The 25,808-nt window shown below is 39.1% G+C and overlaps 2 protein-coding genes and 1 long non-coding RNA gene across 10 annotated transcripts in view; 1 reads left to right on the forward strand and 2 right to left on the reverse strand.

Annotated features, from left to right (window-relative positions):
* Positions 1-1,376: 1,376 nt before the first annotated feature.
* LOC121083515 lies at positions 1,377-3,961 on the reverse strand. The gene is made up of 3 exons (XR_005826400.1): positions 3,685-3,961; positions 1,654-3,528; positions 1,377-1,467 (listed from the first exon to the last, which is right to left on the reverse strand). It is a non-coding gene; the product is annotated as an uncharacterized LOC121083515 (long non-coding RNA).
* Positions 3,962-10,708: 6,747 nt separating this feature from the next.
* On the reverse strand, positions 10,709-15,480 carry LOC121084019 (phosphatidylinositol glycan anchor biosynthesis class P). Its single transcript, XM_040585059.1, has 4 exons — positions 14,997-15,480; positions 13,681-13,753; positions 13,035-13,153; positions 10,709-11,648 (listed from the first exon to the last, which is right to left on the reverse strand). The coding sequence occupies exons 1-4, from the start codon at positions 15,076-15,078 to the stop codon at positions 11,518-11,520; spliced, it is 405 nt and encodes a 134-aa protein (XP_040440993.1). The 5' UTR covers positions 15,079-15,480; the 3' UTR covers positions 10,709-11,517.
* Positions 15,481-15,808: 328 nt separating this feature from the next.
* Positions 15,809-25,808, forward strand: part of TTC3 (tetratricopeptide repeat domain 3) — a 68,321-nt gene continuing 58,321 nt past the window's right edge. For 4 of the 8 annotated variants that reach the window (XR_005826552.1, XR_005826554.1, XR_005826553.1 and 1 more), the window contains exons 1-7: positions 15,820-16,361; positions 16,612-16,699; positions 19,652-19,697; positions 20,877-21,009; positions 21,421-21,508; positions 22,762-22,815; positions 24,929-25,052. The gene's annotated coding sequence lies outside the window, so the exon portion shown is untranslated. Of the gene's footprint in view, positions 16,362-16,611; positions 16,700-19,651; positions 19,698-20,876; positions 21,010-21,420; positions 21,509-22,761; positions 22,816-24,928; positions 25,053-25,808 lie in introns of all 8 variants that reach the window. The other 4 variants (XM_040585060.1, XM_040585062.1, XM_040585063.1 and 1 more) reach the window with 3 other exon arrangements.

The raw sequence follows: 25,808 nt of genomic DNA on the forward strand, positions 1-25,808 counted from the left end.
GAATAAAAGTGAATTCTTCATTTTTAGCCTATTCTAAATAATAAATGTGTCTTTTTACAGTCAGAACCGGGTGGTCAGCTAATAAATTTTAGATCAAAAGGAGCCTTGGGGTTTCAACATCCGGTGAGGTGAGTCAAATCTTATCACTTGGTAAAGGAAAAGTGACACCTTCCAAGACAAGAGATATTGTTTCTTGGGAGAAGTATTTGTCTCTGGAGTATCTCTATTTAGTAATACAGTTTAACTACTCACCAGAGTCCATAGATTTTTATCCCTCTACAAGGAACGATGCCCAGGCTGAACAAAGCCTGAAATGACATGCTAATAACAAAACCAAGAAAAAAGTAGTCTTAAACAATGTTCTTCTGCTTTTCTAAAATATATTTACATTTACTAATATGATAACAAGCCCACAAAGCCCAACTAATTAACATGAACAGCTACTAGTGGAATGTGACTTGTTACAGATCTGTGTGTTCAGGTTGCTTAAATTTGCTCTTGGATAAAAGTTGAACTCCAGGTAAAGCTTTTCCTATGCATAGAGGATTCATAAGGGTTTTCACTGACATTTGGATTCTCTAATGTTTAATGACATAGAAAGTCCCAATTTGGACTTTTGTTTAGAGAAGGAAAACTAATGCAATATCTCTCTTCTTTACAAGGACTTGTTTTTATAAAAGATGTAGAGGCTAAAATTCTGTGCGACCTTTATCACTGTCAAATGTAATTGAAAAGTGGCTGAAGCGGAACTGAGAGGAAAGATGCACATACATATGCACACCGAACAACATATGTATACAGACCACATAAGTTTTGCTTTAGTGGGAAAGCTGGTGAAAACCTGAAATGTGACATTTATGATTTCAATACAAACCAATATGAATTATGAAATAAATCTCTCTCAGTGTGTACCTCATCCTCTACCTGGAGAAACAAAACCCACTAAGACTAACCTCTGTGCAACAGGCAACCCACCCCAATCTTAAATTGGTGTCTTAATCTTAAATCCAGAATCCCAGAACATTCCTCAAGCTTCCCCCAGTTGCATGGGACACTTCCATTCTGAACTGTGCTAAAACCCAACCCAACCCATCTCAAGCATGCATCACTGCCCTGGCAACACTTACCAGGATGGGACCTTAGGCAAAGCCAATACATAATATGCACAAAGCAACTGAGGTAACTTAAAATAAACAGTATGTTTTAGTTAGCAACTTTTATTGTAAAGGACAGGGAACCCTAGGATTTTTCTCTCTCCAAATAAAGATTAAAAATAGGTTTTAATATTCAAGCTAGCTTAGCTGGGAATGCATCACAGTTTTACTCTCTCTCTTACAATATTTTTTCTTATTAGACTTTACTTGCCCAAGTCCAAATCCCAAAAGTTTCTTAATAACATCGGAGAGAAGGTTCTGGCGAGTTTTCCAGTACAAGCTACAATTCACTTCTACAATGATGATGCTGACTCTGAGGAAGATGAAGAAGAAATTGGTTCAGCCTAATAATGAATGGTGGGCAGCCTTAACAAACACAAAATAAAAATTAAAAAAATCAAAAGATAAAAAAAGAATTTTCGGAAACATATGGACAGACATCTGACCAAACAAAGAAATACATCAAAGCTCAAAAGAAAACTGTTTATAACTGTCTTACCAAGAAGAATGAGTCAATGCAACTGGAAACTAAAAGGAAATCCTTTTGTGTTTTGAGAGACTTTTAAATAAAACCCGGACGCTGAAAGAAAGATTATGAGGTTTAAATTAAGTTAAAGTAACACCAATTGAGAACATTCAGAGCACTGTTCTTAGTTACTATTTTTTACACTGCAGTCCTAATAAAATGAAAATAGGATTGATTATGAGGCAAAACAATATAATGGAGAGCCTCAAAATAACCCAAAGGCTTTGAAACACAATGTTTGAATTTAAGCAAGAAATTATTTAAAATGCAAAGACTATGCTTATTAGCTCCATGGGGCATGTTTATTCTGATAGGAATGCTGTATGCCAAATTGACCTAGCCCACTACCAGTATAACACCCTGTCAAGACAAGTTCTAAATGACAGTTGTGATATTTTCTGGGGTCCTGTCATTCTGTTGTTACCAGATTTCCCCCCTGTAATCAGAAAAGTGCCTTTTTGTCAGTCAGAAAAAAAGCCAGCCTTGATTAAAAACTATGATTTAATGAATCATTGAAACATGCATTATGTGCTATCTTTTTGTCTTCACCACAATATTCAAATACTATTTCTATAGCTTAGTGCACTTTAATCTATGATTTTAATATAACTGACCTGCTGTTGATTCCCATCTAGTGGGATTTGGATGTGTATCTTTCTACTTTGGTACTTCTTTTAAACTGGTGCTCAGGAAGACTTGCGTTACTAATTTTCATAAGCAACTTTAAGCTGTATACAATGTAAACACATTTATTCCAACACTGTTCATCCACTAGAGCAAAACCTGCTTTTTTCATTACAGTTTATTTCAGTCAGAGAATGGGTATAATCTGTCCTGGTTAACCTGTTGTTTGCATAAATTGTGCATGCTCAGAGCGTTTGCTAGTACTTGTCTTGCTATGACAGTATTTTTTAATTAGCTCAAGGATTAGCTATTTGGTCCCACTATGTTTCAGAATTATTATGCTTCAGGCATCTCATTTCTAACCAAAACTGCCAGTTTCCCCGTAAACAAGACAAAGGCAGAATCCAAGGTTCTTGACCTTTTCTGCACTGCTGGTGGTGGTGTAGATAAGGTCAGACAGTTTTAAGAGCCACTTAAAGTGTCTGTCAGATCTTCCTCTTAGTACAATGTCCTGTCAAACAAAGTGATAGTGTTAAAAATTGTAAGTCTAGCAAATTAGGATTCCAAATGAATGAATGTATTAGAATGGAGGATTTTAAAAAAAATCTCAGTAGACAAACCAAAAAGTGGATCTATTAATTAAATTTACACAAGGAGACAGCATCCTATAATATACAGAATTACAGAAACTAGTTGAAATTGTTAACACTGGTGTGACACATGAAAATTCAGCTTTTACATTTCATTCATTCATTATCTCCACATCTTCACTTCCCAACAAAGGGAACTAAAATCCAGACATTCTATTTAAAGGTCTTTCAGTTCTCATACAAGATATCCTAAAATTATTTATGCTTCAGCTTCATCATTATTCAGTCTGTAGCAACTGAACCAAAAATCATCCAAGATCACTTACCAGGTTCGTGATAACATATTCCCGCCAATGGTGAAATTGCTATGCATTAAGCCTCAACTTCTTCCTTGCAAGAAGCTCTAGTCTCCATCAGGGCTCAGCTGAGTTCACTCCCAACATCTGGAGTTCTGCCCTCACCCTGGAGTCCCAAACAAGGCTTTTTCTTACCTTTTAAGACACCTCTGTGTGCATCCCTGCTGCCAGTTTAATCTGTACTGTGACACCAGCCTGGTTGCTGCTGAATTGCTCAGGCCTCCATTGAGGATTACTGGATGTCTGGAGGGATGTGTTGAGGGAACCACCTCCATCCCCTGCAAAAACGGTGGTTACCACACAATCCCCAACAGCACAGCGCTCCCTAACACACATACACTGATGAGCCATTTACCTTACACAGATATTATCACCATTTAAGGGTCCATTATGTAAAAGGAACACTCCATAGGTTCTTCCTTGCTAATCCTTACCTTTCTGTAGAGACCATATGCTGCCTGGTACTTCCTTCTGTACAGCTTCTCTGCCTGCCCTGCAGATGCCCAGCAGTGGGCAGCATCAGATGAGACCAGTGCATGCCTGTGGACACAGATGCCCAGTAAGAGCTGGTGTTAACTATTGTTGCATGACAGCAGTGAGGAACTAATATCTGCAGGAGGTAAGTAGAGTCCAGCATCAGTTGCAACTGAGACTGATCTTCCCGCATTAAGGAGAGGTTTTGAGCTGGAGGGATTAGCATCGACAGGTGGGACTATGTGTTGATGCTGAGGACTGGTTATTAACTCCAGACTTAAATCTTCAAAAGCCCTACCCAAAACCACACAAACTGCAGCTTGGATAACCAGGAGAAGTTACCACGTTTTCAGAAAGACAGAGCTTTTCAAGATCTGTGTCTAGTTAATGCTCATCTTCAGCATCAACACATCACCTTCCAGGCACTCACTTGTGTGGAGCTTTGTTATCCTGTCCTGTGCTCTCACTAGCTGGTGGTCAACCAGTCTGGGGTGGCAAGTGGCTCATGCAGACCTGTGAAAAATCCTCCTGGATTTTTTGGCAGCAGCATGCCAGAACACTGCCAGGTTCTAAGTCAATTTTTGGTTTGTGAAGTCTACTCAGTAGTGTACTAACCATTTTTCAGGAGTTCTGGTAAAGAACCTTTGGCCTATTGAAGTTTTATATGGGGTAACTAGTAAAACAAATGACATGAGAACAGATACAGTGTAGACAGTGGCCATACATACTAACAGAACTACCACATCATGACTGGATGGGGCATCTTATTTCAAGTTTCCTGGTAACATGTCCAGGCAGAATCTGAACATTTTTAACTTGTCCAGAATTTCCAGACCTACAGCAAACCAAGTGGGACAGTAGCTCCATTAAAATTATTCCGAGGCAGAAAAGAAGAGCCGTTTTAGACAAATATTGGAGGTTTGGAAATCCCAGACAAGTGGCCACTGAATAAATGCAGATCAACTACCCATAATGTGAGCCATAAGTCTGCTGTAGCCTAGAAAATTAGATGAATACTTGACATGAATGCAATAAAAAGAGAGGGGGGAAAGGATGATCAAGTACACAGTTTACACAAACAAAACGGATCAGAACTCTTCAGCCTGCAAAACTGTGTAAGACAATTTAGTATATAACTGTTGGAAGAAGGGTTTGCCGGAGTCAAGAAGATGCTCAATATGAGTTATGCATCTTGCTCAACTTTATTAGTATCTAACACTACTTATATAGAACCAATACACATGCATATTCGTAAAGCAGAAATATAACTGGTTAGTAGTCTCTAAACACGTGCGGTTCTCACACCCCTAATTATCATGACTAAAATAAGCATTCTATCCATGTAGCTAATTGTGTTGCTGTGCTTCAGCCTTGTAGTTTGTTACTCCCTATTTTCCCATACCGGTCCCTATCTTTCTTGGCCCTGCACCAGCTTTCTCAGCAGCTGTATCTTGTTACAGCCACGGCCTGTTGGCACAACATAATTACTTGGTCTCAGGATGCAAGAATAGCTCAAGGCTACCTTTCTTGTTAACTCCATCACAGCAACTTCAGTACAATTCTGATTACAGGCCTATTCTAATACCAGGCCTGGATTGTGCAGATCTTCAGAGATTCTAAGGCCATGCTTCTGCAGCCATTCTTCTACATATAACCATACTCTCTAACATCTTGAGTGGTTTGGAGATAGCGGAGGATGATTGAACATCAAATGAAAATAATGAGCAGTGAGTTTAAAACAAAAGGAAGCACTTAACCCAACTTGTAACTACACTGTGATGTTGTTGAAACTAAAAGTTTACCTACTTACAAAAAGTAAATGAAAGATTTTAATTAAAAAAAATACAAATATACTACATCTGGCTCAGAAGTTTCACATTGTTGCAGGCTGGGGAAGCATTCTGGGGAAATATTACCAGCTTCTTGCCCTAATCTTTGCTCTTACTATTATAGCAGGTGCTATTGCCAGTGCCAGAAGCAGGGTATTAGCTGTATTTATCTTCAGTCTCCCACAAAACAGCCATTTTAATATTCATAAATGTGCTACATCCTGGATACATCAGATGTAGATTTAATGACCTAAGCAAGTGTTACAAATCCACAACTCTGAAACAGAAAAAAGTATCTTCAGTGTGTTCTTTAAAACAGTAGAACATACAGAGTTATTAGAAAAAATACAATTGGATAATGCATGACAGTCTTACCAAAGGCTGTTAGAAATACCAAATCATCTTGCACATCTGCTGAGGTCTGACAACATTGAAGCAGCCTCTACTGATTCAATTTCTCAGTCTCTGCTACACATTCCATTTGGTTTCCCCTGTATTGTCACATTTAACTTTCAAATTAAGGTAATATTACTGTACTATTTACTTGATTTGCAGTATTTAACTATAGCCATTAGAGAAAGCAAAAACTGTATTATCCTCTTCCCTTCAAGCCAGCATTTATTTTTTGTTGAGTAACTCTTTTCATGGTACAATGTCAACATACTCTTATTTGCACACTTAAATAAAATGTGCATTGTGATCCCTTAACAGTTTGTTAATAATTAAGAGAAGACTAGAAGTGAACTAATCTCTGTTATTCAACTGCAGTTAATTTTCAGTTTTCAGTTCTGGTTTGTTACTTCATCTACAATTTGACCTTGCTAAATTTTCAGTGACCTTAGAGTCATACAACACTTACAGGAAAAAGATAACAAAGCATCCCCAAATAATGAGTTTATCGTGAGTTTACTACTTCAAAGACAAGACTAGAAACACAGCATTTAACAGATCATACTGTTGGCTCACGATCTCTGTTCCACAGAAGTTCCCGCAGCAGCTGCAACATTTCCAGTAAATGCTACCTTTCATTTTCCATTCTCTAAAATTATGATAGTAAAAGACAAGTTAATGTTCCACTGGTACATGAATGCTGGAGAAGTATCCAGACAACACCTACAATTTTGTATTTCTATTTTATGTATTCACATAAAAAAATCAAAATTAAAGTATATTCATAAAACAATCTTGAATTCTACTTCCAAACTCTTGGAGGATACATATACCAAAGGGAAGCACATCCTCTCATGTCCAGTGTTCTTTCCAAATACAGTGCAGTAATAATTTGGTTTAAGAGAAAAAGAACTATCATGGGAACAATTTTCTTTCTAGGCTACATCTATACTGAAAGAATGCCAACAGTAGCAGGACTACATTGCCGCAACTGAGAAAAAGGCAACCTTCACTACAGCAGTTTTAAAAGCTCCAGAGAAAAAATCCATCCAATTCACTGAAAGAATTTTAAGTACACTCCATATAATCATGATTTCCAGACTGGATTAATCTATCTAGCTGCTTTTAGCAAAAGGCTGAGAATTAAGTTGATACATAAGCTGCACAGCATACCAACAAAATTTACTTTGGCAATCTCTCCGTAAGGAAACTGGCAGAAGCAGACTAAATGCTTCCAAAACTTTCTCCTCAGAATACGGTTCAATTCATGAATAGAGGGAAAGATACAAAACCCCCCATTCATCTCAGTCGTTTTTAGAGCTGACTGGAAATCTAACAGTACAGCAGCAAGCAGGACTTTGCATTAAACATTTTAGCCACTCAGACTCAAGTGCCCGTGGAAAAGGTGCATTATGGAACAAAATGTATTTACACAAAATTATTTATTAACTGTTCTGTTTGTAGGTCAGAAATACTTTATTATTTGCACACACAAGTGAAACTGAAGTCCACTGCCTGGTAAAGAAATCAAGTATTCAAAAAGTCTTTTTCGAAAGAGATTTAGTGGTGAGTTTCTCACTGTACCTGTAGGTGGGAGCTTTGGCATGAATGTTAATTAAGTATTAGAAAAACACTGTATTAGGGTAAAAATCTTATCGCTTCCTATCACTCTTATAAAACATGAATTGCTACAGATACAGCCAAGACGTGTAACAAATCCACTGGGTTTTTTGTGAAGAAAGCTGAAGCAGGGGAGCAGAGTAAGAACTGAACACTATTTAGACCATCTCACCATTACCTCCATTCTCAGATTTAAGTTTTGTCAGAGATTGAAAGTTCACTGTTTCTATATTTATGATCTCTTCGTTAAGGTAGCTTTTCAGCCTAAGTTTTCTTGACTTAACTTACAGCATGTCAAGGCACACTAAAAAGAACAAAACCTGTAAGTATTAACTTTACCACCATCTTTCCTTGTGTACACTTTACTTGCCATTGGTGGTAGAGCTGCATTTTTAATGTCTGTAGATGACCTAGCTCAGAGGTGTACCCATGGAAAACCAGAGTACCAGAAAGGGATCTACACTATGGAACTAAAACATACATATATTTTTCCTGCTCCTGCTCAGAAAAGCTCCAGGCACACCACCTGCATTGGGGGCAGTATGACCCCCTCTGATTTGGGGCAATTTTTATCTTTACAGCAGCAACAGTATAAACATTTAAAATTACAGCTGATTTATATGAGAGGGTCTTTGACTGTATTTAATGATACCTGAACTTTTGCCATAAAAATATCAAGACTAATATAATTTGCTACTCACCTTTTAGCCTATTCTCCTCCCTCTTGCAATCAAAATGGTTATTTTAAAGATCACCAAATCAAGCTAGCAGCATTCCATAGTAGATTGACACAGATCTGGCAACCACAGCTCTATTACTTCCTTTGACATACAACCTTTTAATTTGAAACAGTGCACTTTTCTTATTTTTTTATGACATGTTTATACACACATTCATTTAAATACCATTTGGGGGGCAGGGGGGAACCTGTCTTACAAGATTACTTTTATAGCAAGATGCGTAATATACCATCAGCCTGCAATATGATAAAAACCGCAGAAGATTCCTAGAAAGTCATTAAAAACCAAGGCTGAAGTTTCATCATTCTGTTTATTTCAGCAGGGACAATGCAGTTGGTCTAACTCTACTAGTTACAACTGGTTGTGCTACAACAATACACTATCAGTAAGTCAGAAGGGTGAAAATGAGGGCAAATTTAGGGGTTTGCCTTTATTTATTTAGTTTTTCCTCAGTCTCTGAGAAGAATGGATACCTGATATACAGTCTTTGAACAGGTATGTTTTGTAAAGAAAGGCACTATTAGCAACACAGTTCAACCATTTCAGGGTTTTTGGAATAACACCCAAGGCAAAATCTATATAAATCCTACTAAATAACAACAGCTGTAGCGTGCTGTATATTTAGAAAATGCAGAATCACTCTTCTCTTTGCTGGCAGAGTTATGCATCTTTTCCTTAATCACAGTCATAAGCAAGATCATGAAATGATGGGTCCCAAACACCTGCAATTCCCTAAAATATATTTATTAGCCCACATACACTGTGTTATCTGGTTTTATTTTGATCACAGAGGCAATTTCTGAAGTGTCAAACCCTACTCCTAAGTTGAAGAGAAGGTCACTATAGTGTCTTTGAAGCACTGCTACACAGTAGTGACAGAAAAGCAAAGATTGAGTTTCATGCCTGCCAAGTTTTACTAAAACAAATAGCCCCATTTTGCCTACTCACTCAGGTATCTCTGTTAGTTTTCCCATAATTGTGAAGTCTGCAGTTAAATGAAATGGCAGATTCATCACTGATACAATCTTTGTCCAAGGTTTACAGTCCTTTAATTTGTGTGCTTTCAGGGCTTGAGGGCATTTTCCAGTAGCTTTTCTTTATCCTGAAGGGATTTGGGTATCCTTAACAGGGGACTGAATTAATCCTTACATCAAATGGTACCAGAAACGTGACCTTCATTTGTTAATTTAGAATTAAAAACAAAATTGCTTTCTCAGAAAGCAAAAGGAACATAGAACATAGGTACAAATTATACAGAAAAAAAAGACTACAGTCAATACTTCTGTGTCTACAACGTGATTAGAGAATTAATGAAAGAGTAAACATCTTAATATCTGTTGATCATAAAATCTTGAATTCACCCTGTATATGAGTGTTTGAGCATGTAAATTAAAATTAACAGAAGGGCAAAATCGTGGCAGGAGGGTGAAACACTAGCAACTTGGGACAAAGTAAAACCCAGAACTTCACAAAGAAGTCTACAACTATCAAACAAAAAATAATTTGGCTTAGGTACAAACACTCAATTCTTATGAAATGCCCACCACCACCAATATACCTAAAACCTACTATGTTAGAATGAAACGTTGAAGAGCATTTTTTCCTTCATTAAGAAGTTTTTCTCCTATACATAATACTTAGTAATTTTTTTTTCTTCAAATGCAGGAGGAAAAAATAGCAAACTACTGAAGACCAGAGGACCAAGAAGCTACAAATTTCTTACTCATACCAGACTGACTGTTACCAAGTCTTAAGACTTCCCACAGCAGCTGATGGTTGTTTTGACTGATTTCTAAAGAACTGGCATAAAATTCTTCACAGAATTTTTTTCTTTTTTATCTTTTAATGAAATAGTGATATTTTTAACTAAGTTCTCTGCTGGTCCGAAGTTGGCTTATAGACCTAACAAACAATAACAAGACTCTACTGACTGTTTTTTATAACCAAACCAAATAACCTTGACTACTGAAGATAACTGGGTTTGTCTCTTTGAAGAAAGTAAATAAAAAATGGGTCTCTGCTCAGTAATGCAGACATGAAAGAAAAGGCACCGTTTAAGAATCTGAACCACTGCCATAAAAAGTTACTGTGCTTTGTGCCATAACCTAGACAATAAGATAGACTTCTTGGTTCCTTTATTTCCACAAATTTCCTTGAGCATAGTTTTCAGTATTCTTAAGAACAGTTAAAAAAAAAAAAAAGTAATTTCAAGACCTGTTTCAGAAAATCTTCACAACCTACCTTCCTTATTCCTGGTGTTCTTGTTATTTCCATAAACCCACCAATTTGGGGGGGGTGGGGTGGAAAATCAACATATTTTGCTGAATAAAGAATTATGTAAATAAAATTGGACCACTACACACCTTTACTCAGGGCAAATACAGAACCACAGAAAAATGGCTAAATATAACAAAAAAAATAGCTACATTTTATTAATATTTACAAATGAAAACCGTATATCTACAATGTAAACACTTCAAATTAACATCACTTGTAAAAAGAAGTTCCTCAAGCATTTGACTAGCAGAACACATTTTCTCTCCTTGAATTCAACAGGAAATAGGTTAAGCTATGTCCAAAAGCTCTTTTCCTTTCACTCTCACAGGGAAATTACAAGCAGAAATCTACAAGTAATAGAATACTATTCTAAACTCACAAGGATGGTTAGCTATTTTCTGGTTTTTGTTATTTTAAAGCAATTTTCTGTTGCGTTAAAGGGGAATGGAGTAATTTAGCAGGAAATAACCTCCCCCTCCCCGCCTTCCAACTCTGCTTACCAAGGTGAGAGGTTGGGTGCAGCTAGGGTTAAATTCTAGGCGATGTTCAATTTACCACTACCAGACCAGCTGCATTTAATATGTATATTAAACTACCATGGGTCTGGATACACTGGTACCAGCCTGCACTGCCAGTCCAGTTGTGCTCATGAACTAGCACGGCCACACTCTAAGGTATGGTTGCATTCAATGAGAAACTGTGATGATTAAAACAAGATTAATGTGACATAATTCTCATGCCAATGCAGATTATTAAGGCACATGCATAGTAATAAAATCAAGCCATCTCAACGAAACATGTTAACATAAATTTAGTTTGGAAGTCAGAGAGAAAACTTTGTTCTACAGCAGAAAGAGGGTTATTTAGCTTAGAGAGTTTTGGTTTTCCTCATGTAACACTTCCACTAATCCTTTATTCAAACAGATCCTAATAACAACTATCTGCTATTGCAGATTCCTTTATCAGGAAGGAAAAACATTCTGTTTACTTCACTGATGGGAATATCCCTCAATGCTGGAATTGCTTCTTCTTGAAATTTCTTCTGTTGCTGTTTTTTTGCATAGTTATCTACAGGAGACAACGAGAACATTTCATGTATTAAAGACTTTTCTTTCAAGAAATTCATATAATGGAACACTATAAATTCAGCTACTATAACTGACGCTGAAAATCCCATCTTGCTGAGGTATAACGAGACAGTCATCAGAAATGCTTTACATCATCAACATATTATCAGAGCCCCTGAAAAAATCAACCCTAGCCTTCTGCTGAAATCACTGCCTGGGACTTTGCTTGCCTTAAGATGCCATATGACATTAAGCCATAACAACCCAAAGACAAAAAGAACAAACAAACAAAAAAACCCACAGTGAATAGCTCAGTCTGTAGTTTAAACACCTGTACTAGGATTTCTGCCGAGAGATGCTGTCCACCCTCCTTTCATCTTGGCTGCTTGTTCCCATCACCACACAACAACCATTCCTCTAACAGCATAAACATTTTTACAGGTGCACTCTGAACACACATTACCAAACTGTTTCCTCTGAAAAAGAAAACTTTCTAATAGTTGTTTTTCAAACAGAGTAGGTCCCCCATCCCACCTGCCATACAGCCAAACTGTTAGGTTGACATCAAACAAGAGGGTGACATGAGAGTGTGAATGAACAGCCAGGAACACAAAGATGACTAAAGGGCAGTTCTTGACAGAAGCACCGGAGTAATGCATTTGAACTGCAGCCTTGACTGATTTTTTTCCTTAGCAGTTCAGTGTAATGTAATGCAACGAACACAGCTTGTTAAAACAGTGCAACTTCAGCAGTCAGCAATAGGCAACTTCCTTGACAAATTTTAGAGTCTGCATGTTTTGTAACAAAAATGGCCACCTGCAAATAGTGGTGGAATTCCTCATGTGGAGAAAGATGCCTGGAGAATATTGTGAATGCGTAGAACATGTCTCCTTGACAGGAGTAAAGTCTACAAAAAAGCTGAGAGAAAAACCTGAAGAACAGCTTTTTTTTAGACAGGGAATCACTAACATATCTGATCAGGCCTCAATACTGCAGCATCCACCTTTGCATCACCTTGACTCCTGCATGCCTTCCCACTTCTGCTGCTGCCAGGTAGGTACTCACCTCCTTCCTCCCGTGACACTCACTGGTTTGTAATGCAAGGTGCATGGCAGGGAGATCTTCACATGCCTAAGCCCTGTTCCTCTAATGTGGTCTGTTCTACTAATAAAGTACGCTCTACTAGTTGCAAACCCCTGCCATAAGATGGCAAAGAGGGAACAGTCAGGCTTGTGGCTATCATTTCACTCCAGTACTTCCAAGAACTTTTCTACATCAAAATATTTAAAGGCATAAATTTGGTTTATATTATATGTAGCTACATTATATGTATTTACAGAAATTACCAGTTAAGTGTCAAAATCTTAAAAAACACCAGTAAAATTACCTGTAATGGTATGCGTTGAGTTCAGTGGAGCTGTACTCATCATGTTAATACCAAAAAGTAATATATAACCAATTCCTATAGCAACTAGTAGGTACGCTGGCAAAGCAACTGCCCAGTATCTGAGGAAAAAGATTAACAAATAACAAAAGATTAACAATAACAAATACCTAATGATATAACAGGTTTAATATAGTGGTTGTTACTGTATCCAGCACAAACTTAGCCAAGAAGAAAAAGAAACACTTCTGAATATAGACCCTGACCTCTCCCAAGATCATTGACTGCAGGGTCACTGCAGCTAGTTTGGTATAAACCACCAAACAGATTCCCTACAGAAGGTTTTTGTTTTTTTAATTATGGTTTAAAGTTTACTGTATTTTCATTGGCAAACTTCCTGAAAACAAAATGTCAAATTTATCACAGAACACTCAAATACTATTTATTTCATTACATAATGAAAAATGCTCATCATAGCTACTTATCTACATTAAAAAAGTGCTTCACAAAGATTGGTCCTTTATCAACAGGAAAAAATGGATTAAATACAATGTCAGTACTTAAAAAAAAGTTTTGTAATTTGAAAATAATTCAGGGTGTTCTACACTTACACATATTCAGGCTAAAGGGTTTAATTGGTTGAACTTACTTTTGAGGCCAGTATGTTAGTCCCAATGAGAACAGCCAAGTCTCCGGAACATATGCCCAGATAAGATACAATACTGCACAAAAGAATTAAAGAGTCATAATAGTACAACTGATACTGTTTTAGACTTACTCCCTAAGTTTAAGAGCAATACTTCTCTACTGATACATGCTGAGATAGTACTTGGCTTCTACACTATCTAAACCAAAACAGCTCTACCAAAGACATTGTAGAATATGCCTCTCAGACACAAAAACTACCCAATATGGGGGCAACGTTTTGCAGCTGGTTACATGATACGATTTTTATATCTGCTTTAACATTTAGTTTCTGATTTCCTGTGTAGAGAGACAAGAATTACTAGCAAGTTGAACTGCAGAACAAAAAACCCGCAGCAAAAGGATGCCAAATGACTCTGACAAAAGTATTAAAGCAAAAAACGGTAACACAGCGGGTCATATGGTTGAAAGAAAAGCTGGTAGAATTGCAGTGCTTGAATGGAACTGTTCAGCAAAAGCTACTGGAAATACTTTCCGATTCTTGACAAGCTAATCATTTTCATGCCAACAAAACAAATACTAAGAAATTTTTCTCCCTCACAACAAATCCAGAGAAAGGTTTAAAAAAATGCGAGGTCAAAAAGTTAGCAACCAGTGACACAAGGTATGGAGCCACAGTGGCTTCCTGTGAGAGGCACATTTCATTTTGACTTACTTCCCAAGGGTGAGAAACTTACAGTAGGGTCCTAGTTTATTATTCGACTGCAATATATTTGCTGCATCTTTTCTTATGTTGAAAAAGCATTCTCAGCCTCTCAAGCCTTGGTCCTGCATGGGCACACAAGACACCCCCAGTGAAATGCTAAAGCACCTGTCATACCAGCAAAGATATGCTGGTGTTAACGCGAATAATTTTCCATTGCTGTTGACCAGATTGACATAATTTACTGCATTTTTTTTTCCCCAGTGTTTGGGTAGGGAAAGTTAAACTACTGTTTAGTGACAATGTATGCAATTAAAGTAAAAAAGTTACTAAAATGAGAATACAGAGAATTTTTCAAACACCTTGACTCCATTAATATTACTAAGGATCCCATAGTAAGATTAAAGACAAAACATGAGGAAACGACAAAAGGCAACGACACATCTTTGCAACAACTGACAGGTCCAGCAAGTAACACTCACTCAGTTCACCATGTGCCCTTGCAACAGGGTGCTAATACAATTCTGACCCGTTCCAGCCAGCCTTATCAGAGCTACACTTGCCTCCTAAACAAAGCCACGCTGCCTGGTGGGGTACTCGGTACCCAGTATACTTACTAAAGCCAAACCACGATCCTAAAAAAAGAGCAAATCCATATATTGCCCTTTCTGGCAAAGGGGCTGGAGAGTTTTCAACCATAGCGGTCTCTTCCCTTTAACCAGGGGGGGGTGGGGGGTGGGGGGGTGGCAGGCGGGGACACACGGTAAGAAGCTGTTAGAGGCTTCCCGGCAAGTTCCTCCCGGAACCCGCCGGTATTCCCCAGTGCGGGAACCGAGGCCGCACACGCCGCCGGTGCTGCCGCCCAGCCCGCGCAGGCAGGCGGCCCCGCTCCCCTCAGCCCCGGTGAGGGGCCTCAGCGCAGGCGCCTGCCCAGCGCCACCCGTGGCGGCCGTTGCCGCGGCGCTTCAACGGACACTGAGGGGCCGCGGTGCTACCGACCGACCCCCTCCCGCCCGCAGCCCCCCGCCCCGCCCAGCAAAGCCGCTCTGCCTCCTTGCAGAGGCCGCGGCCTAGCCTGGGGAGGAAACCACACCCAGGACACCCTCCCCCGCAGCCGGAGGGACGCGGAAGCGCCCAGCCGCCCCGCCCCCGTTCCCGTCCCGGTCCCGGTGCCGCGCCGCCGCCCCCCCGCCGGGCCGCACATGCGCGGGCGCAGGGACCGCCCGCCCCGCCAGCTCCGTGCAGCGGGCGCGTGCGCACAGCCCCTGAGCACGCGGCAGGCGGGGACCGCCGGCTGCTCCGCGCGCGTTGGCTCGCTCCCGTGACGTCAGGCGGGAAGTAGCCAGTAGCCAGCGCCCGGCGGGGCGGGGGTGCCGGCGCGCGTAGCGGGCGGGTGGGAGGGGCTCGCTGAGGGAGCGGGGAGCGGCCGCGGCCCTACGGAGGCGGGGGGGAGCGCGGCGGGCGGCTGAGGGGGGTCGGCGAGTGAAGGCGCGGCGGACGCTGGGTGCTCCCACCGCTCCGTGCCTCCGCTTCGTCAGTAGGGCTGGGGCTGAGGCCGGGAAGGTGGCGCCCGTCTCTCCCGAGTCCCCCGGCAGTGTGACAGCCGGCCCGGCCCGCCTGGGGCGGGGAGCGGTGCTGTCGGCCACGGGAGCCGCGGCGCAGCCTCTCCGGGTCGCTGGAGCCCTTTGCCGCGGGGAAGACCGGGCACGGGCAAGGCTGGCTCGGCGGAAAACGCCTGGCTGCGACACGTCAGTGGCGAGCCTCGAGGCTTCCGGAGGCTTAACGGCAGCGGGGAGCCCGGCCGGCCCCCGCCACGCTGCGGCGGGGCTGTCGCGGACGGACGCGGCCCGGTGGGGGCTGCCCGGCGCAGCGGGCTGGGCGTTCGGCTCCGCGCTCCCGGGGCGCGGCAGCGGCTCCCGCGATGGGCCCCCTGACCCAGCCGGTGCAAACCGCCGTTCCCGCTCCTGCCTGTCCCGTGTGAGGTAGTGTGCTGGAGTACTGTCGGGCGCCAGGGACTGGGGAGGCTTTTGAGTTCGTCGATTTAATTAGCATTTAACTGATGCTTTAGGTTACTGTTTGAAACCTTAACCTATGCTATGTAAAAGTAACACCTCTTCTGTAAAACTCCTGTAAAGTGTAATTCAGTGTTGCGGTCATTTCAAGTTGCGCAAAGCACGCATTACTTGCCTCCTGCTTTCCCTTTGTGTATTTCACATAATCCTTTTCTTTCAGGATCAGATACCATGGGGGTGAACCTATATCCGAATCCGACTTGGCAGCCTTGGCTTTTTATGTTGATGATAAATCTTGCTGCGAATCGGTAAGTAGGTTTGAAACTAGGTGAAGAGCTTGCAGGGTGTTCTGATCTGTTGTAGAATAATTGCTGGTGTTGATTCATTGGAACTGATGCAAAGGTACCTTATATCACTGTATGATAGTCACTTGCAAGAATACTAAATCGGGGTGGAGCATAGATACCGCATCATCTATCAGGCAAGTTTTACTGAATACGTATACAACTATGTAAAACTGGACAGTGATGCATAGGTTCTATTAGCAGAACTTGACCAACCTGTTGGCTGTGTGTCCAGGCCATACTTGGGATGCTATACCTCAGAGTGACATTAAATACCTTTAATTGCAAACCTATCACAGTTTAGTTTGTGTAAGTTCAAGTCTGCAAATTAACTGCAGTGTTTACCCAGTCTTTGTTCTTGTCATCTCGTAATTTTTTTATAGGTTTTTTGTGCCCAATAAGGCCTCTACTCACTTAGTTTTCTTGTATTGAATAAACTGTACAGCTTTTTTGATTTAATATTTTTAAGAATGCATTCTTTAAGCTTATTTCCCCCTTCTTGCTATGTGTAAGGAGCTCTTGAATGTGGTAGTTAATCTTTCTGCTGCTTTGAGAGTTCAGTTATGAGTTATTTATCCTAAGCGTTGCTGCTATGAAATACAGGCTAGCTGGCCTACTATTCTTCCTGTGCAGAAATAGAAAGTCCAGGTAAATTGAATTTCTTATTTGTAAAGCTGTAGCTTTACAAGGGGCTGCTACCAACGTTAATGCTTTGGACATTGTTTATGTCAATAAATTTGGGGGTTTTTATGTACTGTGGACAAAATAAAGTAACAGTTGTGTTAGCATAAGATACTAGATGTTTTATCTCTTAAGGTGATGTGTATGCAGTGCTATGGAAAGAAAGCCCTTGATTCTGTGCAAGTGCTAAATCTTGGTTTTCAGGTTTGCTTTGATGGGAATACCACCACGAGAATGATGTTTAGAAGGGGTGGTGTGTGTATGGTGGTGTGTGTGTTGTTTGTTTTTAAATACTATAGCAAAATCCTGGCTATGGAGTGAAGGAGATGTTCAGTCATCTTTCAAGATTAACTGATTTTGAAATGGGTTAATTTTTTTCATCTTAGGTTATTGAATGTCCTGGTCTGTTAAATACGTCAATGCTACAAGTTGTTTTTGAGAGTAAGCCTTGATTTACATGTAATGTTGTAATAGTTCAGAAACGTTACTTCAGCTGAAATCTTGTGAATGCTTGTCGTCACCTTAAGTCAGATTAGTAAGTTGTCCTTGCAGAGCAGGCTAGTATTTCCAGAAAGTCTGCCACTGAAAAAATAAAGGTCTGTTAAAGAAACTTTATAAAAGATGTGTTTGGTAATTTGTTTTTATACTGTTCTCCAGTTGTATTCAGAAATAGCTTTGCATTTCTTTGCCATGGTAATACAGCAATACATAGACATGATATGTAGTATTTATTAAATGACACGTAATATTTGTGAAAATAATAGACTTCTTAGGGATCTGTAAAACAGACCGAAGTCATTTATTATTCAGCTTGAGAGGCTCATATGGAGTACTAGGTTTTGAACCCATTAAAGTATTGACACAGTATGCTGCCATGAAGTAGTAAATCAATAACTCACTCTGCTTCCCTGATGTATGTATATTTACTTCAATACACATGCACTAATTGTCAAAACTTCATTATTATTTTTTGAAAACTGGTGGTGTCATCTTAAACATGTTTAGATAGATATTCTTGAACGTTATACTGCTGCCTAGTACCTGATTTTGAATTCTTACTTTTTGGAATACTAGTGCAATTAAATATATTGCTTAAACTAGCAAGTTTTCCCAGACATTTATAACTGTTGATTTATAGACATTTTTTTAATGGATATGCAGGTATTTTTTTTTTTCATGAGACAGCATCTAAACCATTGTGTTAAATAACTCTAGTAAACATGCTTTTTCCCCAGTTTGCTTTGTTTGCCTTTTGGTTGTGCTTAATATGAATTACAAAGATTGTTTCCAAAGGGGGTTGTTGTTTGGTAGTGCAAAATATTGCAGACTTTTTTTTTCTTGTTTTCCTCACAAAACCGTTGTCAGAAGTGCAGAAACATGTGGGAGAATAGGGAGTACCAATAGTGTTTTATTCTTGGGGAAACGGGATGGGGGGGGGGGGGGGAAAGCATGGGGTATTCACCCTCCTCAGATTGGTCTTAGAAGACAGCAAGATGCTGGTGAGCATTGAATGAACATTCAATTCAATTCAATTCAACTTGCTCCTGTTCAGAGCAAGTAGGTACATAAAAATATTTTTTCTGTCTAGGTCCTTGGAGTATGCACGATTATTTTAGTTAATAACTAAATAATTATAGTTGATAATAGATAACTAAATAATGCTAGTTAATTATTAATTTTGTTAATTAATGTGTCTGCATTAGTATTTTAGTGTGAATCAAGAGAACACTCCTGAAGCAAATATCCCAACTGTCCCTGTCTTTCATGTTTTGGCTTAAGTTGTGAAGAGATCTTGGAGTATGCTAGTGGGATTCATTGGGGATGAAACTAATCCAGAGGGTGCTTTTAAGAGTATAGGTAATGTGCATCAGCCACAAATGGATGGTCTGTCTATGGGACTAATTTGAACCAATGCAGACTAAAAGAAAGAGCGTATCATGTGAAAGTAAGCTGCCCAGTACCAAATACTTTGCTTTATAGATTTGTTTCTGGTTTGATCGTGCTGCGTGTTTATGAAGATATAACTATAGACCATCTTTCATACTGAATATGTTCAATAGTTACCTTTTCTTGAGAAAAGGAATTGGAAATTACTTCTGTGTTCTGTCACTGTTCCTTCCTTTCTCTGATGTAAACAGTTGGTTTAATACTAAGAAACAGTTAAGCAATCATTGCTTATAGTTAGTGTAACACATTTGCAAGGTGGGTAATGTTAAAAAATACGTTTATCTTTAGGGTCACGGAGTGTTTGAACAGCAGCCACCGCATAAGCCTAAAACAGGTATGTAAAGTAAGCCAGTATTACTTAACTTTCTAATGCACTTTTTGTGCTGAGTTTGGATCTTTCTGATTGCTATTTCACTTTTTCCCTTCTTTTGTCTGAATAAGTAGATAATTACTGTTTCTGAGCAGAAGTACTGGTACGTTCTTTTACACTGGAAGAGTTCTCATCTTTTTGTCCCAATGTGATGTGCAGAAGACTGCTATACATTTGTGAGAACAATGCAAATAGTCAATACAATATGTACATATATGCAATCAATTAATGTTATAAGGATGGAGATTTAAGGCTTGTGTTCTTTCCCTGTATTTTAATTGTAGCTATGTTTTAGCTGTATAGGTTAAAGACATCTTCAAGTTGATCTTTGTAGGTTAAGTTTTGCAGTTATTTTTTAAAAAAATTATGATAGTTGCAGAAAAGCGTGTGGCTCAAGAGTACAAGTTCTTCAAAACTGTATTCACTATACAAATGGTAACCTGTAATATATAGGAAACTCAGGTGAACAGAGCCAGCTGTGTAAAATGAATTTTTGCATACATTCATGCTCTCGGGTAATACTCCTTCTGGTCTGAGAGTATATGATGCCACCTTAGTAATCTAATCAGGATCTTTACCTTTTAAAGACAGTCTCTGAGGGGAATAGATTATATTTTTGAAAGAGCCAGGCATCACACATAATGACCTCTGGAGGAAAGAATATTGCTGATCTTTTTGTACCGTGTGGCTATGTGCCACACTAACCTGGATTTATTGTAGAAAATAATTGAATGGGTACAGTTAAAATGACTTTTGTTTTATCTTGAAGATAGCACCCCTTATAGCCATTAAATGGCTCGCAGCCCTTGTTAGGATCCTTATGTAGAAGCAGGATGCATTTATGTATTTAATGTGTTACATCAATATAATTCAGAACACAGGCAATTCCTTGAGCAAGGAATATAAAGCCTGCCAGCAGGGCTCTATTCTTACTTCCATATCCATTCTCTCTTCCCCTTCAATTTATAAAAAAACCCCTCAAGTTGCTAGATGTATTTAGAGTGTTTAAGTTTTCTTCTTTTGGTTAGATAGTACTTAGGAATACAGTATGGAAATAACTGATGTTTTTGAATGTTTGTTTGGACTTTGATTAATTGTAATGCCTGAACTGTGTAGTCTTAATTCCTAACTCTTTCTTTGAAGATGTTGATCCCTGTGAAGTATGGTGCAGTCAGCCAGTTGAAGTACTAAGAGAATATTGCAACGTTATTAAAATACACATCTTTTGGCCTTTTCTCTTCACAAGTGAAAGTAATTCTTTGGTAGCTGATTGGATGTAAGTAATCATATTCTTGAAGTGATTTCATCAGCCTTTACCTTTTTTTTTTAATTTTGGTTACCTGTGAAAGATCTTTGTATAATTTCAGTAGTGGTTAAACTGTCTGCAGGAATGTTTTTACCTGTGGGCTAACTTAGTTAAGGTCAGAAGGCATAGTTCATGAATATACAGAAGAAAATATTAAGAATGGGTTTCTGAAGTTTGAAATCTAAAAGTGTGTTCAAGTACTTCAATGGATGTCGTTTATTTCAAAAGTGCCAAAAGCTTTGCAGCTCTTCTCCATCCCACCCTGGACTTGATTTGAATTTGTAACCATGCTCTTGCTTAGATCTAATTACCTTAAAGTTAGAATTAAGACCATGCAACACAGTGTTATTTTTCTGAATAATAACTTGTTCTGTTTCTAAGCAGTTCGCAGGTCTTAGACCAGAATTGGAAGAGACTCTGTGCTTTAGAGATTTTGGAAGACCTTGTTGATTTAATTAAGAAAGTTGTTGTAAGTACTGTATTTTAACTTTACGTTTTTCAAGTATAATAGGTTAATTAAATCTCTAACTTATGCATCTTGGGATTATATTGTAAATTAGACTTTTCCTTTTGCTGGAGTGAATAAATTGTCTGGTAGTTGAGTTGCAGCTTTCTAGAAAGTGAGTCCATAGGTTTTATTACAGTTGGGATAACTTACTAAATACCTGAAGAGTCAATAATACTGTTGATTGAATCCCTTTTAAATTGCTAAAAGAGAGAGTCACATCTGTGGGAAAAATGGCACCATTCGCAGATGAACAAGTTAAATACTTCCCCCCCCCCCCCTTTTTTTTTCCCCTAATTCAACAAATTATATTTAAAATTCACCATTGTTGCTGGCTTAGAAACACACCGGTGCAGAGGAGAGAACGATATAAGCAACGTTCTTAGTGGCTGAAGGGAAGATAATTTTATTAATTATTTTTAAAAATTTAGATATGACACATTTTAAAAAATATCCATTTGTTTAAATTCTGTGCTCAACTGCAAGCTACACTTTCCAAGTCTGCCTTACTGTTATGTGACTTTCTGTGATTAGGTATTTATGTTTTATATTGACCTTGTGGATTCATACTTCCCTATGCTCTTTTTGCTGCTTCCTCCTTCAGGCTACCAGAATGCTCTATTTTCAGCTCCTTGTACTTCAGAATGTCCTTACAGTATTTTCATTTTGTCTCGTATGATGGGTTCTTTGTGTTGTTTCCTCCTCTGGTAGTCTCCCATTCAGTCTTTATAGAGAGGGTCTGAGTATATTCCCATCTCCCTGTTTACCTCTGCTTCCCTCTTCTTACTTCCTCAGCCTGTTATCTCCTTCTGCATGTTAAAGATTGTCTATTCAATACTAAAATGTATTTGGAGGAGCAGAAGATCTCAGGAGAGGAAGTACTGTTGTTTTGGATGGTTTTCATTGGATATGTCAGATGGTTCTTTGGTATGTAGATAACTGCAGAAGTGGTTGAAGTGGCTGGCTTTCCTAAACAGGTGTCATAGCATCCATGCATACTCTATTGTCCCTGTCAACATTTTCGACAAAAAATGGTAGGGGATTTGCTACTTAATACAAAAATACTTCCTGAAACTTTGAAGTGGACCAGAGCAACTGTCCAAATGATACTGCATTCGAGCAGAACAGAAAATGCTATCAAGTTGAACCCGAGCAGATAGAAACTAAAGCTATCAGATGTCAATAACGTGCTTTTTATTTTTCTGTCCCTCTTCTAGAATGTTCCAGCTTTTATTGGTGGTGTACTGAGAATTGGCAGCAGAATAGAAAATGTAAGTTTCTCCAGTTCTGTTTAATAGGAATGTTTCTTTATGTTTGAATGCCAAGAAAATATTTGTACAAATATCCAAAACTTTGAAATGCTTGAACAAATAAACTGAGTCTGTAGCTTATGGCATATGTAGTATATAGGACTGCAGTTGCCAGCTGTTGCAGCTCTGAGCCACAAAATGAAATCTTTGTGTGACAGGAACTGTGAAATAAATGTAATCTGTGTAAGACAAAATGAGTGAGAACTTTGTCGGTGGTACACATGCTGAAAATGATTGATTTCTCTTGGAGGTCACTACTGCAGTGTGGTTGGGTGGGTTTAGGCTGTGCATCAGCCTTCCAGTTCCACTTCGGTACCTGCTGGTGGCTTTACTTGTTGGTTGCTTGCAGATTTGGCATTTCTTGTTCAAGGCTTATTCCTTTCAGACATGTCTGTGCTCTCTCTGCCTTGTCCTGAAAATTTCTAGATTCCCTCCCACAAGCACACAGTCCTATGTGCTGTGTTTTGCTTTTTCCTCTCTGTGCTGGTGTTAGTGTGTTATGCTGAAAGGCTAGGTATGGGCAGAACGCAAACACGCTTTGCACGTAAAGACAAGAAGCTTTTATTAGTATAGTTGAAGTCTTCCAAAATGAATTATTACAGAAGAAGAAACAAACAAACAAATAAATACTACTAAACAGAAAAACTCTAATGATAAGATAGCACAGTTAAAATTGTAATACGTGCACTTCCTAGAAGCTGACCTTTTTCCAGGTGTTGTGCTTATCCTTGCACTGCTCCTTGGGATCCTAAAGCAAATGGCTTCTGTCTAGCGTTTACGTGTGTGGGGTTTAGTCATCACTAGGTGGAGTTCTTTGCTGCAAGGACTGCTGTTGATGGTTTTTCCTTCCTCACCCTAGGGTCTGCTTGGGTTTATTTTCAAACCAGATTAGTCATAACCACCCAGTCAGAAGAAAAACTGCTGGTACAATTTAACCCAAGTTAAAACAGAGCTCTTGGCGGGTCAGAACAAGCTCAGAGTAAACTTGACAAGTCGCAGTCTTTTGGCCTTGCAGTCTGTACAAAGCTTGTGGCCTATTACTAGCAACGGCAGTACGCCGTGGTGGGGCTACAGGGCTATGAGCACGGCTAAGCCTGATCACTGAAATGATGCAAAAGTTCTCCTCTTTGGAGACAGGTGGGAAATCTTAGCGGATTCTAAAATAATTATACCAATTCAGTCTGAAGGACTGTGAATGGCAGACTAAGTGTGTGGTTTGGAAACCTGCTGATCCATCTTCACTACCAAATTCAGTGTATAGTAGAACTAGTTCCTTTTTTCAGCTTGTAAACTTTGGACTGTGAATGTTTTTAATTTCACTGTGTTTGTCACTTTTTTTTGCTCTTACTAGTTTCTGCTGCCTGCTATAGGTTAACTGCAAAAGTTAAGATAAAACCTTTGGAATTAGAAGGCACTATCATAGCTGACAGTAGCAATAGGAGAAGCAGAATAGGAACAACTGTATATTACTGCTGGATTACCCAGTTCCTGTGTTTTAGTGATGTTTGTCTTTACATTATTTTTCAAAATCTGGAGGCTCAAATAATGTGGGAGTATCCCAGGCAACAGACATTCTTCACTCAATCCCTCTCCTACAATTAAAGCTCTGTAGCTCAAACAATTGCATTTAGTTTGAATAGAAGGGAAGTCATGATTACAGAATTAAATCTTAGTCCAGCCTGCATGTCTAGCAGCCTAGAGAATGTTGCTTTTTTAAACCAGGCTTGTCATTTCACATTGAATTTTGAGTGCAGTTGTCTAAAAGAAGTTTCTAAATCAAATTCTGTAATTGAAATGGCTTCCCTGTCTCCTGTTGAAAGAATGACTGTTTTCATTGTGTCAATATGCTGTATTAAGCTGTGCTTGAGTTATCCAGGTATTTATATTTGTGAGCTGTTGTCTATTTCAAAGGCTTACAAATCAGGAGCAATGTTTGTTATATTTACATGGAATGCTTCCATTATATTGCCAGTGAGATGTTGGTTTGGGTGGTGTTTGTTGGTTTTGTTTTAAGACTTCGCTTTGTGTGGAATTAGGATGGTGTTTTTTCTTTATTTTCCTTCAATTGCAACAGGGTGTCTTTGATGTTGGGGATGCACTTGATTGGGTCAGATACACAGGTGATGTCAGTATTCTGCAGAGGCTGGAGAAACTTGGTGATTGTGGTTGGATTTATCTTGAAATTTTCTTCACTGAATGTAAGTATGAACAGTTCTGGAGAAATTATGAGGAGAGTAAGTTAATGTTTGCATGTGTTTCATTATTGTGGGAATGACTAGAGAAATCGTGGTGGTGGAGTGCTGCTTTTTTTTTTCTTCTTCTTCTTGTTTGCACCAGTCAATTCTTCCTTGAATCCCTTTATGTGGGTCATATTTACAGTGCACGTGCTCTTTTTGAACCAGGAGTTCAGAACACTTTTTTCACTCTGGTGTCCCTTATGGGCTGTATGTGTGCCTTCTATTCCTTTAACTTGAGTGTTAAGTTGAATGTTGCTGGAAATATTATTTGGGTCTTTCTGTTAAATGTTTGGCAGAGGATTTTGTCAAAATACTAATTGAGATGTTAGTCTTATAAAATGAGCTCATGGGAGTTACTGTAAGATATATTAATATGAGCAGCAGAACTTCTGCTGAAATTACAAAAAGCTTCCAGGCTGGCTGTATTTGATGTATGTTAAATGGCTTATATTCTACTTTTGCACATACCTGTTCTAACTCAGCTGTTGCAGTAAGTGACAGGATAGTAGAAATTGAACTTGCATGTAAAGAGAAGAATCTTTTTATAGTTAAATGCCAAAGTATGGATTCTTTAAAATATAAATCTTTGCAAATTTTTAAAATGCAGATTTTTTTAAAATACAATCAAATTTCACTTGATTGCTTGAAATTAGGCAAGTATTTAAATGTTTTATGGTCTGCAGCCAGTCATTTTGGGCTTAATCAATAGCAATTCAT

Source organism: Falco naumanni, chromosome 2, assembly GCF_017639655.2.
Source record: "Falco naumanni isolate bFalNau1 chromosome 2, bFalNau1.pat, whole genome shotgun sequence".
NCBI classification, from domain to species: Eukaryota; Metazoa; Chordata; class Aves; order Falconiformes; family Falconidae; genus Falco; species Falco naumanni.

What these genes read in the sequence shown, in the direction of transcription:
- LOC121084019 (XM_040585059.1), bottom strand. Translation starts at nt 15,078, where the DNA reads ATGGTTGAAAACTCTCCAGCCCCTTTGCCAGAAAGGGCAATATATGGA. An exon ending in CTAACATACTGGCCTCAAAA is followed by an intron (nt 13,154 to 13,680) that starts GTAAGTTCAACC and finishes CTTTTTCCTCAG; the next exon opens with ATACTGGGCAGTTGCTTTGC. An exon ending in CTCAACGCATACCATTACAG is followed by an intron (nt 11,649 to 13,034) that starts GTAATTTTACTG and finishes TGTCTCCTGTAG; the next exon opens with ATAACTATGCAAAAAAACAG.